The sequence below is a fragment of the Dipodomys spectabilis genome, unplaced genomic scaffold, assembly GCF_019054845.1.
Source record: "Dipodomys spectabilis isolate Male_0828 unplaced genomic scaffold, ASM1905484v1 ptg000069l, whole genome shotgun sequence".
Lineage (NCBI taxonomy): Eukaryota > Metazoa > Chordata > Mammalia > Rodentia > Heteromyidae > Dipodomys > Dipodomys spectabilis.
Window position 1 is genome coordinate 2309283 of NW_024870746.1, and position 19101 is coordinate 2328383.

Sequence of the window (19101 nt, forward strand, 5' to 3'; positions counted from 1 at the left end):
GGATTGTGGAAATCTTTTATAAACCCTCTAACCCCTCTCTTTCCCAGCAGAAGTCCTCTGGCTTAAGTGGGGATCAGTGGTGGCCAAGCCAGCAGGAGGCTGTGTGAGTGCAGGCTGCTGAGTGGGGGTGGAGCCTGGGTGTGACATTCAAACTCTGTAGTCCCCAGGCTCAGGAATCAGAAGTGACCAGGCTCAGCCTCCTGCTTGAGGTTACCCTTGGGTGTGTATGGGCAGGTGGGGAGTTCTGCCAAGGAGGTTTCAAGAAGGAAACACTGTGAGAATCACATCTGGGTCAGCATTGGGGTGTCTGGGAGGCTGCAAATCTAGAGATTAAGGAGAAGGTGCTTTGGGTGCACTCTTTGTTGGTATAAAGATGCATTTGTGTATGAGTGTGTGTGTGTGTGTGTGTGTGTGTATGTGTGTGTGTGCGCGTGCGCCCATCCTAGGGCTTGAACTCAGGGCCTGGGCACTGTCCCTGAGCTTTTTTTGCTCAAGGCTAGCACTCTACCACTTAAGCCACAAGTCCACTTCAGGCTTTTTGGTAGTTTCTTGGAGATAGGAAACTCATGGGCTTTTCTGCCTGGCGTGGCTTTGAACTGTGATCCTTAGATTTCAGGCTCCTGAGTAGCTAGGATTAAAAGCCCGAGACACCGGCATCTGGCCAAAGATGTATTTATTTTTAGGTGTTCACACTAGTATTGACTTACATGGATTACATATTACTTTATGTCTCTTTTTTTTCTTTACATTATCCTACACAGAAAGGTATATCTGAGCTTCTGAGGACTTTCTAGGAGCTTGTCTTGTGCCTTTGAGGTCTTTTTAGTCTTTGCAATGTCAGACTGGGCTAGTCCAGCCTGGAAAAGCCAATGGCTAGGTCCTTCCTCACCCTCTGCCTCAGAGCACTTGGGCGCTGCTTCCTGGGCACGTGCGCCTCAGCTTCCAGCTGGCTCTGTGCCCTGCCCCTTCACCTGCTGTGGCTTGGGGGCTGTCTCTGAACCTTGCACCTGCCATTGAAGCTGCTCCAGTGGGTCATGACTCAGCAGCCAGTCCTGGTGGCTGAGCCAGGCGGTCCCTGACTCAGTGGGGTTCTGGGATGTCCTCCAGTGGCCCCAAAAGACTCAGAACCCTGATCAGTGACTTGGGTCACAGCTGGACATTAATTGGTCTCAGTAAAAGCATTTGGAACAGGCGAGATGAAAGGGGTTGTGAGAGTTCAAAGCCACACAAAGCTTTGGGGGGTAAAAAGGGGTGGCAGCTGTTGAGGTGACAGTAGAGAGGAGACGCTATAGGTTCAGACAAGAAGTCTGAGTACAAAGATTGTTGGGGATTAAGACAGAGTTCCTAGCCGTCACCCTTCCTAACCATGACTTCTGAAAAACCTGGGGTCCTGAGCTGAGAGCCATGGAAAAGGAGACAGCCTGCTGAAGACCAGAGATCTCTTCCCAGCTAAGGCTGCCGTCCAGGGTGGCCTATCTCCTGTTCTATGCACTGTGATGCTCCCTGGGAAACCATGACAATGTTACCTGGAAATCTGCATTTCCAGCAATATACGATTCTTGATTTGACTGGTCTTCAATAGGTAGCTCAAACTTCCCTGTCTTCATGCCCATGGCTTCTGTTTCTTCCAGATGCCATATGTCTCTTTATTTATTTATTTATTTGGGTCCGGTCAGGGGGGGTGGGGTGGCTGAACTCTGGGCCTGGGTGCTGTCCCTCAGCTCTTCAGCTCAAGGCTAGTGCTCTATAACTTGAGACACAGCGCCACTTCTGGCTTTTTTCTTTTTGCTTATGTGGTGCTGAGGAATCGAACCCAGGGCCTCAGGCATGCAAGGCAAGCGCTCTACCACTGAGCCACCTTCCCAGCCCTCCATATGCCTCTTAAGGTGCAACCTCATGTCTCTTTCTGCATGTCTTGTCCACATCCTCCTAGGAAAAGAGGAAAAGGGAAAATGGGTAGCCATCGCCTCAGTGCCCTTTGGTGGCTCTGAGGTTGAGACAAGAATTGGGTTGAGGCTTGAGATGACCTTAGCCACCGGCAAGAGGAATCAAGTTGATGGAAGGGGTGGAGAGCTGAGAGTGGAGAGCCTGAGGTCTGAAAGAAACTAGAGAGAGAGAGATTTTCTCCATGGTTCCAATGAAAAGATTGTCTCTAGGCTAGTGGGGGTGAGCACCAAACCATAGAACCTCAAGACTGGAAGATACCTCGAAGACCTTTAGGTACTGAAATCTCCTCAGTACTAATCAGCTGATCCTCTGAGACTCCTCCTCCTCCTGAGGTGGAGCCAGCAAACTAGCTAAGTAGCTGGACAGTCTGAGTTTGCAGACCCTTACTATCAGAGCACTCATCGCTTTATAAATGAACCTGGTCATTTTTGATCAGCCCTAGTGCTCAGAAAGTTCTTAATATTGAGTCAATTAGCCAAGTACTGGTAGCTCATGCCTATAATCCTAGCTACTCAGGAGGCTGAGGTCTGAGGATAGTGGTTCAAAGCAGCCCTGGCATGAAAGTCCATGAGACTCTTATCTCCAATTAGCCACCAGAAAACTGAAAGTGGTTTTGTGGCTCAAGGTGGTACGACATTAGCCTTGACCAAAAGAGCTCAGGGTCAGCACCCAGGTCTTGAGTTCAAGCCCCACGACCACTGTGTGTGTGTGTGTGTGTGTGTGTATATATATATATACATATATATATATTATATATATAATATTGAGTCCATTGTGTCTTCCTGTATGTCTATGCATAGTCCTACTTCTGTTCTTTGGGATCATATGAAAACCCCAAAAGAAGTTCAGGTTCTTTTTACATGATGGAACCCTCTTCATGTATTTCCTACCCAAGCTATATGCAGAAGTGCCTGTAGTTCTGAAAACTCAGGGTTCTCCTGAGTATTTCAGGGAGCCCATGTTAGAGGGAGGAAACTTGGGCTGGGCTTATTGCTCCCCTGCCAGTTAACACTTCCCTCTACCTCCCAGCCAGCCTGGGCAGAGGGCAGAGCATGTTTCCTCGGAGTCCCACCCACTCTGGCACCACCTTCCCCTGCTCAGTCCTTCATCTTGGTATCCAGGCAACAGGAAACAAACAGGGAGGGCCAAATGAAGGCCAGTCAGGTTGGGCTTAGTTGGGGAAAGCTCTGAACCAGAAAACATTGGCTTCCCCTCTGAGGCCTCCTGGCTTCACATGTTTCTGGCAGCTCACAGGGGGCAAGACCAGCCTAGGACCACCTTAGGTTCCCCCTTGACTTGGGGAAAATCCAGGTGGCAAAGTAAAGGAAAATTTTATTTCTATAAATTCTAAAGCCAAAGTCTCACTGGACGTGGATTAATTCATCACAGTCTCCAATCTCCACATACACAGTCCAGGCCTATCAATCTTAGCTGCCAAATCCATCCTGAGGGACTGGCTCTGATCCCAGTAAGGCACTCCGGGGGTTTGGGTAGAAGGTCCCTAAGGTTCATTTCTCAAGGATCTCTCACCTTCATCCAAAACTAATCATGGCTTGTCACTCCTGGCTTCACTCTTCTCAATCTTGTCTGGCAAGGCCCTGGCTTATTTCCCATGCACTGAAACATCCCTCTTGGGTATCCCCCAGTCCTTCCTCTGGCACATCATTAGTTACCTTTCAGATCTCTGTTTTAAACATCATTTCTACCAGGTTGGTCCCTGATGGGCGAGGTGCCCTTTTCTTTGTTTGTATGGAAGGACAGACTGAATCTTTTCCATTGCTGTTTCCCCAGGGTCTAGCACAAAGCCCAGCCAATCATGGAAGGATGAAAATCCTGTTCAGTGTGGTTTGATCTCTGTGAGCTGAAGACACCTTTTATCCTCAAGATTTCTCAATACTTCTTTTAGTTTGTCATCAGGATTTCACAGTTTGTAAGCCATGGCCTCACTCAGAGTCCTTCATCCTAAACATTTGCTGAAGGCTCATGGAGAGACAGCAACCATACCAGCTCCTTACCTCTCTAACTTACCTGATGCTGTATCTCCATAGTAGCTTATAACTTCTGTTCTCAGACTCTCCTCAGAGGTTCTCTGAAGCATAGCTCCTTCCTAGGTGTTTGGGGGTTAGCTCTGGGCACGAAAGGGATGAAAGGGCATGAAAGTCCCTGAGGGACTTGAGGGGCTAGATGTGAACTGGAGGTGTTGAAAAAGGGTCAGATTCAAATATCAGTCTTGGGCCAAGGCAGAGGAAATGAGAGCTTGAGCCCAGGAAGCTAGGGAACCTGGAGAAAGGGCTGGAATGGGCACAGGCAGAGATGGTAGGACTATAAGGCTGTGTGGTTGCTGCAAAGTGGGCTTTGGAGGGAAGAGTAGGTGGCCGAGGCCTCTGCTTGTCCTTCCTGAAGAGGCTCTGAGATTGGGTTGCACCTTGTCTCAGAAGTTGGTTCTGGGTTTCTTTGGGTCCTTGTCCTGCCTCTTTAGGTCCTTGTCCTGCCTCTTTCCTCCTCTTTGTCTTTACTGGGCCTGTCTTGAATCTGTTTTTGACTTAGAATAGAAGCAAATACTACCCCAACTGGGATCATTCTTCCCTCGATAATGCATAAAAGAAGGAGCACTCTCCTCTGGGAAGTGATGAATTTTTCAGGGAAAAGTGAAGGCTTCCTTCAGAGATTTATACATTGCTTCCAGATTATAGCATCAGTCTTCTGACTCTCTCTCTGAACTTCTCTGATGGGCCATTTGCATGTGATGCTTTCTGACAGTCTTGGTCTCTGTCACTTAGTCTTGTTATCCCTATATTATCTCCCTTTCCATTCCCTCACATCTTTTTTTTTGTCCTCCACTCTCTCTTTCTCTGCATCTCGCTCTTGGCCCAGAGAGAAGTCCACCAGTGGCTGAGATCATTTTGGACCTTTATAAGATGCGAAAAGGAAGTGGGTAGGGAGGGAAATGGGATGTCCAGCAGTGAGCCTGTCAGTCTCTCTTCTTCTGCTGAGACTGAGGCCCAGGAGGAGATATGGCTGTGGACCAGTCCCAAAGGGAGGGCACTGTGGGCTGAACTATGCCTGGCACTCTCACCCCATCACCACCACCTCAAACCCCCACAGGGCTCAGGGCATATGGAAGGAAGGATGACAATTTCTTTTATAGGCTCCAAATTGCAAGGAGGTGACAATTAGTTCTCAGTAGGTCAAGAGGGATTGATGATGGTGCTCTGCTTTTCCAGGATTTGAGAAGTTCCCATGGATTCCCTCTCGCCCCACCTCCCCCACCTCCCCGTCCCAATCAGCTGTGCTTCTAAATACATGTAGGTTCTCATTCTCCCTTGCCTTCCATCTCCTAGACTGAACAACCAGACCTCCTCCCTGGTAAGACTCCTTCTGATGGGCTTCAATCAGCTCATGGTTCAGTTTGATGTCAGCACCCTCTCTCATTGCTAATAGCTTCTTGCATCCCCTCCCCAAATGGCTTTCTTAGAGCTTGACCAAGCTGTGAGCTTTGATGGTGGAGTAGGACGGACTTCACAAGTTTCATTTGTTATGGGATTAAGCTGCTTCATACCCTTCATGTGAGCTCATACACATTTGGATCCCTCCCCCAAATCTTAGAGTATATTCCATTGGTATTCTTTCAGAGGTATGGGTTGAATATGCTAGCCAAACCTGGATTTAGCAGGTACAGGGTGACATCTTTCTATATCATAAATGAAATCTCATTTTTGATTGACATGAATCCACTGCTCTGTTTTTAACACATATTTTAACCTCAACCACAGCCAATTCTACCTCAAATCCCAAACTCAATTCTAACCTAATTGCTACTAATCCTAAATCAATTTTAGCTCAGCTTCTGATTTAGCCTTAGTTGCATTCCAAAACATATCTGTAAATGAAACTAACGTCTTATTTTTTGTTACACAAATCTTAGACATAGCCACTAGCCTCGGTGCTAGCTGTAATTCTAATCCTAATGCCAACCTTCATGCAAATCCCAATCTGGCTTCAATTTCATTTAGATTTTTGCTAACCTACCCCAACATTGGTATTAGTTCAAATCCAGAACTCAATTGACTCCATTCTATCCTGTACCTGTAGTTAAATGGATTTACAACCCTTCTCCTTTCAGTCTCTTTTCCTAGCTGTCCTGATTTTCCACCCCCCACCCACCACTGACCTTCCATGCTTACTTCTTATAAATGAGTCTATTAGCTCATGGTGTCCCTAAGCCCTTTTCTTGGACCACTCTGGGCTGAGAGTCAGGATGCTTAGTTATCCTTCATTTAGCCAGTAGCAGCAACTGAGCCAAACCCTTATTTCTACTGGCCTCTGTTTCCCCAACTGTAAAATGGGGATAATGATCCCATTCTCCAGAGGGCACAGGACAATCCCATAAACCTCAAATTAAATAAGGAAATAGGATATTTACAGTGTACATCTCGTGGGTCCTGGAATACCCTGTTATTGTTAGTAGGGTAGAGGAGTTTAGAACACAGAGGTGCATGGACTCTTTCTTTGCGCTTCCTTATTGTTCTGTCTTATTCTTCCCAGAAGAGTGAGTCCTGGCAGCTCCATAACTCTTCCTAAGACTCTTCCTTCTCTGGCCTACCTGAGCCCCATGTCAGAGTGAGTGAGAGGGGGCTCTTGGCTCCTTTGAGGGCGTCAAGCTGTTTAAACAGGGTCCCTCATGACCTGCCTGCGTGGGACAGCACCCCCTCCCCCCACCGGCACAGTCACCAAGGATTGGCCTTCCTTTTTCTCTTTCTGTTGTCTAGAAACCCAAGGATCCATTTAACACTGGGGCCTGCATTCACCCCTCAAGGCCTATTAACTCTTCCTGGGCATAGAATCTGGAAAACAAAGAAATCCCCCAAAAAAGCACACACAGAAAGGCTCAGCCTTCCTTCCCACCTGTGATGGGTTTGTACACATAATCCCCCTGGTCCTGTTCCTTCATTAAAGACAACCCCACTCACTCCTTCCACCTCCCCTCATTTACACACACACACACACACACACACACACACACACACACGTCCCTCTACTGCAGGCCTCACTGAAGTATTTTAGATCTATATGTTGGGGAAAGAGGTCCCTGGAACCCTGGCACCTGGGAACCACCCTGTGTCAGTCAAGAGTGGGAGCACAGTTGCAGGGGAAGATTGTGTTCCTGAATTCACTCATTCCCTCCCTCTTTCAGCTCAGAGCACTGCTCCCTCTGAAGGGCCAGAGGGCCTCAAGGGAGGCTGGGGTATTCCTGGATGGCTTTCATCCACCTGAGCCTTTCCTCTTTCCAGGATTGGCATGGGGAATGGCTCCCCTCCCCGGGGTCACTTTTACATAGCTAATGTGGATGGGTCCCCAGAGGGTCAGAGATGCTCGCTGAATCCCTGCACTTGAGGGACACGCCAGGTCCCAATCCGGTCAGTGTTAACTCTTCAAGTCATGCCCACCCTTCTTCCCCAAGCCTGGCTTCTCCTTCCTCTTTCCCACTTCCCCCAGGGAAGGAGGCAGCAAATGAGTGGTGAGGGGAGCTCCCTGGACGCTGTAAAGTGGACGCTGTAAAATGGGGTGACTGTTGTCACCCTGAGGATGTGGCCAGGAGGAAGTGGAAGTTTAACAGGTGCCTAATTATAAGTCCCGCTGGCCGCCCTGCACCACTCTTGGGACAGGGAAGAGCTTGGGTGAGGGCTGGGTAATGCCTGGGTAGGCTATCCTGTCACCCCGCTAATTAGGGCTACTGGGGCTCCTCCCCAAGGCGGAGACCAGGCCCCCTCCCTCCCATAGAAATAACTCCGGTTGCTCCCCAGCTGGGCACTCACTGCACCTTCCTGCCACCCCGGGCAGTGTCTGGGCCCTCAGCTCCCCCTCCCTCCTCCTGCCCCTTTACACCCACCATCACCATCCCACGGGAACCCAGCTCAGGCGGAGGATACATCGAGCCTAGAGACATGGGAGTTCGAGGAGCATTCCACCTTCTACTCGTGTGCCTGAGCCCAGGTATGGGACTGGGCAGTAGGCCGGGAGGCCCAGCATGAGGCTAGATGGGCAGAAGAAAGGTTCAGCAAGGGCTCAGAGAGGAGCCTCCAAGGCTATCTGACAGGCCCTAGCAGGGTCTGCCCATCCTCACCCTACCACTATTTTGGTTTGGATACTGCCAGGACAGCCTGAACCTGAAGGATTTGAGCAGCATCTCTGTGTGGAGGTCTTTGAGTGGATCTTCATGGTGGAGGTCTGAGAGCCTCTGGGGCTCACACATGTCTGCAGATCCCTGCGTGTTATGGCCCAGGCTGGAAATGGAGACAGGGCTTGCTCTGAGTTACCTATCGGAGCTGGAGGTGGGGTAGGAGTCAGGTGAGCAGCAGCTCTGGGTGGGGGCTAAGGAGGAGCTTCCTTAGGATCAATTTCCATCAGACTTTCTACGTACTGTTCTCCTTGGGAGGGCCACTTTCCCAAGCTAGAGCCTGGGCAGAAGAACTGCTTGCTTTGAAAAGGCTGAGTCTACAGGGTATTGCTTCCAACATGGCCAGTGACCATCCAGACTTGAGACCTCTGCTCTGGGCACCCTTTGCTTTGAGAGTTCCAGGCTGTGCCCTCTCCAGGATGAGACCTGGGAGGTAAGGATGGATGGCAACTCTCAGAGTCTCCTTGCCCCTCTGGGATACTCCTGGAGGGGAGAGCTCAGGTTTGGATACTGTAGCTACATGCCTAGGTTGGGCAAGTCCCAGCAAGGGCCATTCTGTCTGGCATTGTTGGAAAGATCTCTGGGTCCCTTCAGGGGTCTGAATTTAGGATGAAGGCTGTGAGGAAGAACATGAGAAGGGGGGCCATTTTAGCGTCTGTGGTGTGGTGTGTGTGTGTGTGTGTGTGTGTGTGTGTGTTTCTGGCAGGATTGCTGTAGCACCCTCTCTGATTACTGAGCACTGGACTGGCAGAACCCCCTGCTGTGCTTGGAGAGCTGAGGCATGTCCATGTGTACAGTGTGTATCCAAGTGTGAGCACAGATTCCATGTACATGTATGTACCAAGCTGTCTTTTCTCTCCTCCTTCCCCTTCCTTTCCACCTGTCACATTCCTGCTTGGAAGCAGCTTGAAATCTCAGAATAAATTTCCCAGCTGACAGCAGCTACTACTATTGAAGTGACCTTCCCCAGAGGGTGGGTAGCCCTGGTGATTTTGTCGAGGGACAATCACTGTCTTCCTTAGAAACCCACTAGTGTCTATTACCTCCCTAAGTCTCCCAATGCAGCTCTCTTTCCACCCTGGCTTTCTTCCCTCTCTCCAGCCTCCCTCTTCTCTCACATCCCCTGGACGTATTTCTTCAGTACCATAGTAAGAGTAGTCACAGTGGGACACTAGGAATAGCTCTTCTCAAGGAGAGGGAGGAGGTGCAAAAAGGCTGGAACCCTTGGGAGGAGGCTGAGAAAGCTTCTAAGGAGATTGAGAAGCTGGGGCGAGGTTCCCTGTCCTAGGACAATTGAAGAAAAACACTCAGCCTAGTGCAGGGTGGAGACACTTTTCTTCCAGTCTGTCCCTCCTTCTCAAGCCCCTTCTTCCAAATACTCACGCTCTTGTCTGGTTGACTTCCATGGTGTGCGAAAAGGCTGCTTCCAGTCTGGGCTCTTCCCCAGGGAGGAGTCTCTGCTCTCAGATGAACTCTGGCTCATCCCTGGATTGCACTGTGCTGCCCCAGGATCTGGCAGATGGCATTGGATCCTTATCTTAGGAATGAGCTGGTATTCTCTTGGCCTGGGGCTGAAGGAGGCTTCTCCAGGTCCCGTTAGAGCTCCAGCTGCCAGCCTCTGCTCTCGGGCAAGTACTTCGTAGTTTAAAGTTGATGGCCCAGCCAGGGTTCTGAGGGTTCTGAGAATGTGAAAAGGGCCCTTGCCGGCCTTTCTAGAGGCAGGATACACCTGGCAAACAGGGCTTTTCTGCAGGTATGTCTGGTCTTGAATGAACGTGTATGAAACCAAAGGAGCATGCAGTAGGTGTGCAGTGGGTGTGTCTTCTGGATTAATACATTCTGTGTTTGGCACTAATGTGTCTGTATTTGTATAGATCTGACCATGTCTGTGAGCATAGGAAGGGGAGACGGTATAATGTTGTATCTGTGTTGATTTGTTTTGCCTCTGACAGTGTAATTGTGTGTCTGTGTGAGTGTGTGTATATGATATTCTCTAAACATGCAAGAGATCCTGAGCCATAGAGGACAGAAATGAACGACTGCAGACTTAGATATTCCTAAGGGTACATGGATTAAAAGGAAAGTCGGTAGATGGATAAGAAGGTGAGCGAGGGTCCTGGGGGAGGGATGGCTGCTGGAAGCTGGGAGGCAGGGTGCTGAGTGGGCAGGGTGAGGCCCTGGGTACATTCCCCCCCTTTTCTCTCTCTAGGTCTAACCGGTTGGGTTCTTGCCTGGGGCTTCAGGGTAGGGAGGAGAGGATTTCTAGATCTTGGCCTCCTGCCTCTGACTCAGTGGCAGGAGGGGCCTCAATGGGAGTGAGCATGTGGGAGTGGCTGTACCTCAGCCACACAATAACACCAGGGAAAGGACACACAGCCTACAATGCCACACTGCCACGCAAGGCTCATCCTACAGACACATGCTGTCCCAGCCCCAGGCATAAGCCATCAGTCACTATCACACAGGAACCGAGCCAGGTTCCAGGTCACAGCTGCACTGTCACGCAAGGGCACGTTCCATCACTTAGAGCCTTTACATACACTGCACACAGTGCCCAATACCACATGAAGATCTACAACCACACACACACACACACACACACACACACGACTACATTTGAGCAAGCATATAAGCAAATGCTTTACATGCATAAATACCTTTGCATCTACAAATACTCAATCACATAATGCACATTTGGGTACATACAGGCAAACATACAATCATATACAGACACAGCATACATAACAGCTCTGTATATGCAAATAGTACTCAGATGACACCTATGCAGTGCTGGAATATATACACGAGTCTGTGAGTATGAACAGGCTCTGCCAATGAATAAACAAGCTTGGCAAGTGTCTGCAGAGACATGCCTATTGCAGTTTACACACACACACACACACACACACACACACACACACACACACGCGGAATCCCCCTCCTTCCTCTCCCCCCTCTGGAAGCCCTCCTGAGTTCTGGGTAGCCCTGACAGAAGCAGCAGCCTGGCCAGGCTGAGGCTGGTTACTCTGGCTCTGCTCCTCTCACCTTCCCTGTCCTACCCTTCCTCAGCACTGCTGTCTGCTGTGCGGATCAACGGGGATGGCCAGGAGGTCTTGTACCTCGCAGAAGGTGATAACGTGAGGCTGGGCTGTCCCTACATCCTGGATCCTGAGGATTATGGCCCCAATGGGCTAGACATTGAGTGGATGCAGGTCAATTCAGACCCCTCACACCGAGAGAATGTAGTAAGTACTGGGCACAGAATTCTCCCTTTGTTAGACTCAATGATGACTACCTGGTGGGTCGCCAACATCCTGAGGGAGAAGGAGGTGAAACCGGGACTTCCTCCAAAGCCTCTTGGGGAATGGGGCAACAGGGATAAGAGCTGTGCAACTGGGACTCGGGCCAGCCAGTCATTCCACCTCCTCCCACCCACTCCCAGGGGGAGGCGAGGCGTGGTCCCTGCCCTGACAATTTCCAAAGTGCTTGCTTTCATCAGCTTTCACGTATTCTGTATGAAATCTGCAAAACAGGCATTGTTGTTCCTATTTTTCAGCTGAAACCCCCCCAAAAACCTGAGTTTCAGAAATGCTCAATATATTACCCAAACAGCCAGTCCACAGAGCCCCTCTTGGGCTCTGCCCGCCTCACCAGGTTTTCTCTCTTCTTCACAGTTCCTTAGTTACCAAGACAAGAGAATCAATCATGGCAACCTTCCCCATCTGCAGCAGAGGGTCCGTTTTGCAGCCTCAGACCCCAGCCAGTATGATGCGTCCATAAACCTCATGAACCTACAGGTATCTGACACAGCCACTTACGAGTGCCGGGTGAAGAAGACCACCATGGCCACCCGGAAGGTCATTGTCACTGTACAAGGTAGGATCAGTGTTCAATGGGCTCCCCTTCTCCCAGGCTTCAAAGCCTGGCCATGATGAACCTGGCTCTGCCTCCTGGCTGGATCTTGGCTTACAATTGTCTGTCTCTTTGCAGCACGTCCTGCGGTACCCATGTGCTGGACTGAAGGCCACATGGCAAAGGGCAATGATGTGGTGCTAAAGTGCTTTGCCAGCGGGGGTTCCCAACCCCTCTCATACAAGTGGGCCAAGATCAGTGGCCACAGTCACCCCTACCGAGCCGGGTCTTACCATTCCCAGCACAGCTTCCACTCTGAGCTCTCCTACCAGGAATCTTTCCACAGCTCCATCAATCAAGGTAAAGAAGTCCTAGAGGGCAGAGTGGGAATAAACAGGAACTCCGGAGTGCCTGAGGCTTCCCTAGCTAAACAGTGGCCTCCAAGCAAGCCTGGAACATTTGTGAGAGACTGCTCCTCTCATCCAGAAGCTTCCACTCTGGGAAGAAGAGAACGTAAAAGCAGCGAGTTAGTCAGAAATAGCCTGGTTAATGAACATGATCTGAGATAGAGCTGGGCTTGAATCCTGACCAGGACTCAAAACTAGCTACAAATCTCAGGCAAACAGCTTAATATCTCTGTGACTTATGAAAAGAGAAGATGAATAACTACCTTTCAGGGACAGGTAAATCTGAAATGTGACAAGGTATACAAGACTCTTAGCATAGAGCAGTGGAATGATATCCATGATGAAGGAATAATATAGTGAGAAGGAACTTGGTCCCCTGGTTTAACCCAGTCCTCACTGGACAAATAGGGAATCTGGTGCATTCAGAGAAGGTCCCTTCTGGTCCCTTCTGAAAGGGACGTATTTCCCAGAGGTCACAGAATGAATGAATGGTGTTTCTTTTTGCTGGGGCAGAGGTCTTTCCAGGTGTCTTCCACTCAGCAGGGGAAGGTGGCTCAGTTAAAAGTAAAGTGGATGTGCATGTGTGTCTAAGCCATTCCTTCCCTAAAAGCAGTGCCCAATTCCCCACTCAGGGGCTTACAAGGGCGCTCAGAGACCAACCTTCCCAGAACTCAGGAGAACCATCTAATTGTTCTTACAATCTCAGGCTTTAACGGGGACCTGGTGTTGAAGGATATCTCTGCAGAGGACAATGGGCTGTACCAGTGCACCGTGGCCAACCATGTGGGCTACAGCGTTTGTGTGGTGGAGGTGAAGGTGTCAGGTAGGTGCAGTGGCCCTAAGGGTCCCCGATGGGTGGTTTGGTCTGGGGTCACTGGACTCTAGTTTGGAGCCTTAGCCAGCTCTGTCTTTCCAGCCTCTGGAGCCTCTGCCTAGGACAGCAAGAGGCTACATGTAGACATAAAGAATCAGCTCCCAACCTCCCCAAACTTCCCACACTGGGAGTGTCCCCCAGAGACCCTCCCCCCCCCGACCCCCAGGGGTATTCCCCCCTCTCTCTCTCCCACAGACCCTGGTCTGACCCGCTGCCCTTTCTCTCCACAGACTCCCACCGTGTAGGCATGATCATCGGCTCTGTGCTGGGCTCCTTGCTCATGCTGGCGTGCCTGGCGATGGGCATCTGGGGGCTCATCTGCTGCTGCTGCGGGGGCAGCGGCACCGGCGGCGCCCGCGGTGCCTTTGGCTACGGCAACGGCGGCGGGGTCGGCGGAGGGCCCTGTGGTGACCTGGCTAGTGAGATCAGGTAAAACCTGATGCATGATGCATGCTGCTGTGCCGAGGGGACCGGCGCCCTGCCCTCTTCACCCCTGCCTGCCACCGGCCGGCTGGGACCCCTCTTCACCCCAAACCTGCTCGCCATCGCCACGGAGTGCTGGGACCTCAGCATGTCGACCTGCCACTCGCCGCATGGCTTTTCTGTCTCTCCCCCTTTTCTTTTCCCAGTCTTCTGCTCCCCTGCCCTCCATCTCCTCCTCCTCTCTTTGCACCCCACTGCCAGTCTGGTCTAGACTGTAAGCTCCTGGAGGGCAGGCTCCCCCCCCCCCCCCCTTTTCAATTTCTTCTCGTTTTCCTCGTACGCGCCGGTGACAACTCCGACATGCTTATTTAAGAAGAGTTCGTAAGACGAATAGTGCGGATAACTTAACATTAGAAACAAAGTAGAAATAAAAATAGAACAAGACTAGCAGCGCTAACGACTGCAATGCCTCGGGGATGGAGGGAGAGATGGGAAATCAGGACAGAGGAAACAGAGCTGAGATCCCTCCCTACGGGACACCAGCTTGGGGCTGCTGGCCGTGGGCGCGGGCCGTGCGGACACGCGTGGACAAGCGTGGGCACTGGGACGGTGGATCCCCCCAGGATCGCCGGCTCGGGAAGGTGCAGAGAGGAGAAGAGGTGTGGAGGGAGAGGGAGAGAGGGAGAGAGGGAAAGAGAGAGAGAGAGAGAGAGAGAGAGAGAGAGAGAGAGAGAGAGAGAAGGAAGGAGGAGGAGGAGGAGGCGGCCAGGGAAGACGGAGGGAGGCGCGGGAGACCAGAGGTTCCAAGAGCCCCCAGCTCTGCCCAGGCCGTGCCAACGCCGCGCCGCGGAGGAGCCCGCTCACGCGCCCGCCTGTTGTTTTCCAGAGTGGACGCCGAGGCGCCGGGGTGCAAGGCCAGCGGGCGCGGCAGCCGCGTCACCCACCTCCTGGGGTACCCGACGCAGAACGTCAGCCGCTCCCTGCGCCGCCAGTACGCGCCTCCGCCCTGCGGGGGCCCCGAGGACGTGGCCCTGGTGCCCCGCGCCGCCGCCGCCGCCGCCCCCGCCTGCGAAGCGGGCCCCTCCCCGGTCTACGTCAAGGTCAAGAGCGCCGAGCCGGCCGACTGCGCCCAGGGGCTGCAGCAGGTCAAGGACGGTCTTGTAGTGTGAGCGCGCGTGGCGCTGCGCCGGGCTGCGCCCCGGCCGGGAAGGAGGGGTCGGGGCTCTCTGCCCGCAGCTGGGGACAAGTTGACACCGGTGCTGACCTCGCTCTCCCGGGGCTGACAGGCTCTGGGTGCGCGAGCTGAGGAACTTCCCTCCCGAAAAAACTAAACCAAAACACCCTTTGTATAGGGAGGTTAAGCCTCCTCCCCCAGAGTGGGAGGGGGCAGGGAAAGAAAGAGGGAGGCGGTCCAGAGCTCTCTCCAGCCACATCACCCCCCCCCCCCCCCCCGCCCCCAGGACTTCTGGTCATGGGGCTGGGGGAATCGGAGGGAGGGAAGGAGGAGGAAGCCAGTCCTATCTGAGAGCCGCAGAGGAGCAGGCCGGGTGTCCCCAGCCAAGGCAGAGGGCCCCGGGGCCCCAGGTGGGTGGGGGTCTGGACTGAATTGCTCTACGTGTGAGATCTGGGATCCCAGGCAACAGTGTTAGCACAATAAAGAAGCTTTGAGACTGAGGTGACTGCGCGGGTGTTCCACGGAGGGAGGGTTGGGCGTGGGAAGGAGAGGGGCCTGCTCTGGAATGGGGAATTGCTCCTAACCACCTCCCTCATTCCCACCACCCCCTTCCACTCCTTTCTTGAGGGGGAAGTCAGAGGCAAAAGGGGACATCTGATCTCCTTAATACAGTGGGGAAATGCAGGCCCCTCAGTCTGGACTTTAAATCTAGAACCCTACTTCCCCTCTGCGTTTTATAAGGGCCCAAGAGGAAACAGAGCTATCAGAGCTATCTAACCGTTCCCTGATCATTGTCCCCACCCTCGCGATCCTGACTTCTTCCTTTCTTCCAGTGTATGCTTTCCTTCCCAGCAGTCAGGAAGGGAGTCAGGATCACTAGTGTAGAAGGCCATCTCACCCAGCCCCCCTTTTGATGGGAAGAGGAGTCACGTTTTTGAACACCCTTCAAGTGGCAGATGCTTTAAAATATTACGTTTATCTCTTTATCCTCGACTGGTGAGACAATGGACCTCTCCTATTATACACAGGGGGATTTGATATCTCAACCAAGGCAGCAAAAGTAATAACTCAGGATGTGGCTTAAGTGTAGTTGACATCAGGTTATCGTGCTGTTTCTCTGATATCTAACTTCCTTCTACAGCATTCCAGACAAAAGATGTTTCAGTCTCTTTTTGCCTAACCTCCACTGGTATAGTTCACTACCTCCCAAAGCAGGCTAGTCAGCCTCTCTGATTGTCAGAATACAATAGAACATTTCTTCTATTGGAATGAGTAGAACTCCCTTGGCCCAAGATCTACTCTTAGGGAGCTCACAGCATCCACCTTTCCAATTCACATGCTCGAATGGACCAAGTGGTTGTAATCCACACAAAACAGTTCTAACAGGCACACAACTGGACATCTGGCCAGTGTAAGGGTAGGGCATCCTCAGAAAGATCCTCTGAGGACACTTAGTTCTGACTTCCCAGCCATCTGCTTGTTGAGAAGCCTTATCTCCTCTTCTTTTGAGAAGCTCTTCTTCCTAGTTCTTGCTCCTACCCTAGGACCACATGAAGTGGTGTTTGCATGAGTGTCTGTGTTTAAGAAGCCCCCTGAATCCTTTAAGATGGCTGCTGGCAAAGGGGTGATGATGTTGTTGCCTCTGCCTTGACAAAGCTTGTAAGAAGAAATGAGATAATTGGGGAGACACAGGAAACCAGAACAACTGAACTGGGGAACTAGGCTTGGGACTGGGCTGGAGACTGGACAAGGGGGTAGAGGGAAGGGAGTTGAACAGGAAAGGAACAGAATACTATCTGTTCTTTCATTTATGTTCTCACTTTTATGAGCACCCTTCTGGTGACTTACTCACAAATAGAGTTAGGTCTTCAGCAAGGTATTGTGCTGGGCACACTTTTGTCCTGAGGCTGAGGACTGACAACATTGATTCTGGGAGGCTGCTCTGTGGAGCCTCCATTCCAGCCTTCTGCAGGGTGGTTAAGGGAAAGAGGAAGCCATCTGGCTGTACAAGTTGTGGTGTACAGCTAGCCTTGTGGGAACCAAGGAACCAACTCAGATTTACCCTTCATTTGAGGGGTGGAAACTGTGAGACTCTAGCAAGAGAACATCACTAAGAAAATGCAAGAGAGACTTCAGAAAGACTCTGTCAACAACTTCCTGTTAGGATGAGTCAATTGAGATGCCAGGGAAGTTCCTAAATGCCAGACTGACATTGCAACCCTCACTCAGCTTCATATCCCAGAACCAGGAATGAGAGACTCTTCTACTTCAATGATTTTTCTTTTTGTGCCAGTATTGGGGCTTGAATTCAAGACCTGGGTATAATACGTCAGTGTGATGGCTCAAAGTTGGCAATATCCCACTTGAGCCACAGCTCTGCTTCTGGATTTTTGGTGGTTAATTGGTGTTAAGAGTCTTATGGACTTTTCCAGTCTAGGCTGGCTTCCAACTTCAATCCTTAGATCTCAGTCTCCTGAGGAGGATGACAGGTGTGAGTCACTGGCATGCAGCTCATTCCATTGATTTTGCTGCACAAACACCCTGATCTTTTTGTTCATTTCTCCTGCCTGAAACCTTGTTCAGTGTAGGAGAGCACTTGTGGTGCTAGATGTTCAGCAGGGGCTTCTGGAGCAGTGTGGCCTTGGGAGAGGGGGAAGAGTCAGGAAAGACCTGATTTGTAACATTTCTCAAGTTTCACTGAATCTGCTTTCAGGCTCTCACACGATGTTACCAGCATGGACTTGGAGGAAATATTCAGTAGTGCAGCATTGTGTAATATTTCCACAATTCATATAGAGTAGAAATGGCCTCTGGAGCTTAGAGAACTGTAGTGCAATTATCACGTGGTGAATTTCTGGTGCTTACCCATGTTTTATTGCAACTCACTTAATTTTGTAAGTTCGTGTGATTTGCTTTTAAACAGTGTCTGTATTGAATATCTGGCTTGCAAAATTTAGGTGGGCAGTGTCATAAGGTATGTCAGTCAGCCTTGCATCACTGTCACAAAATGCCTGAGATGGTGAATTTCAAAAGAAGGAAGCTTTATTTTGGCTCATAGTTCCGGGGATTTCAGCCCAGGGTTGCTTGGCCTAGTTACCTCTAAGTCTTTAGCAAGACGGCAAGCAGTCTATCATGGTGGAAGCACATGCTGGAGGAAAAAAGTTCCCCTTGAAACAGCAATGAGAAAAAGAGGAGGACCTGGGACCCCAACATCTCCTTGAAAGACATGTCTTACACGATCAAACTTCCTTCTACTTACTCCACCTCCCAAAGGTTCCACTCCCTTCCAATCACATGTGAATTTAAATCAAACTTCTACCATGTGGCCTTTTTTTTTTTTTTTGTCTGCCTGGGGCTGAACTCTGGGCCTGCCTCAGCTCTTCAGCTCAGAGCTAGTGCCATACCACTTGAGCCACTTGACTTTTTTCTACTTATGTGGTGCTGAGGAATTGAACCCGGGGCCTCATGCATGCAAGGCAAGCACTCTACCATTGAGCCAACTTCCCAGCCCACCATATAGCTTTTGAGGGACGTTTATCCAATAGCACTAGGCAAGCAAGCAGAAGGCTGGACACAAGAGCTGCCTCAGGGTAGAAATCGTGACAGTCCCATGGTTACCTGTTTCTTCCTGAGAAGTGCAAGTAGCATAAAATAAGTTGTCTTCATTCATCTTCCTAGTTCTGCCCTTCACATCTCTCCTCAGCCTTGCCAGGGCTAAGTTCTAGTTCCTCTAGTCACTGAAAATGTATTTAGAAGTAGCTAGGTTCTATGGCTTATTCTTGTAATGCTAACTACTCAGGAGGCTGAGATCTGAGGATTCTGGTCAAAGTCAACCTGGGCAGAAAAGTCTGAGAGTCTTTTATCTCCAATTAAACACCAAAAATCTGCAAGTGGAGATATGGCTCAAGTGGGAGAGTGTCAGCCTTGAGCAAAAAACACGAAGTGAGAGCATGGCCCTGAGTTTAAGCCCCAGTAGCAACACACAGACACAGACACACACACAGACACACAGACACAGACACAGACACACACACAGACACAGACACACACACACACACACACACACACACACACATGAGTATTTAGGTAATTTACAGGTCCTTGGGAACCAACACTACTCTTTTAGTAGCTGTCAGAATTTGCCTTCTAAGGCACTTGGTGGGAGGAATCTATGCCAGCAGCACTTCCTGAATCCTCACAGATTCAGGTCCTTCTCTGATATCCATCCTAGGCTTTTAGGAAGTCA

The 19101-nt window shown here is 50.7% G+C and overlaps 1 protein-coding gene across 1 annotated transcript; it reads left to right on the top strand.

Moving 5' to 3' along the window:
- Positions 1 to 7892: 7892 nt before the first annotated feature.
- Vsig8 (V-set and immunoglobulin domain containing 8) lies at positions 7893 to 14978 on the top strand. Its single transcript, XM_042682197.1, has 7 exons — positions 7893 to 7941; positions 11195 to 11370; positions 11800 to 12001; positions 12116 to 12337; positions 13091 to 13207; positions 13489 to 13687; positions 14568 to 14978. The coding sequence occupies exons 1-7, from the start codon at positions 7893 to 7895 to the stop codon at positions 14848 to 14850; spliced, it is 1248 nt and encodes a 415-aa protein (XP_042538131.1). The 3' UTR covers positions 14851 to 14978.
- The last annotated feature ends 4123 nt before the right edge of the window (positions 14979 to 19101 follow it).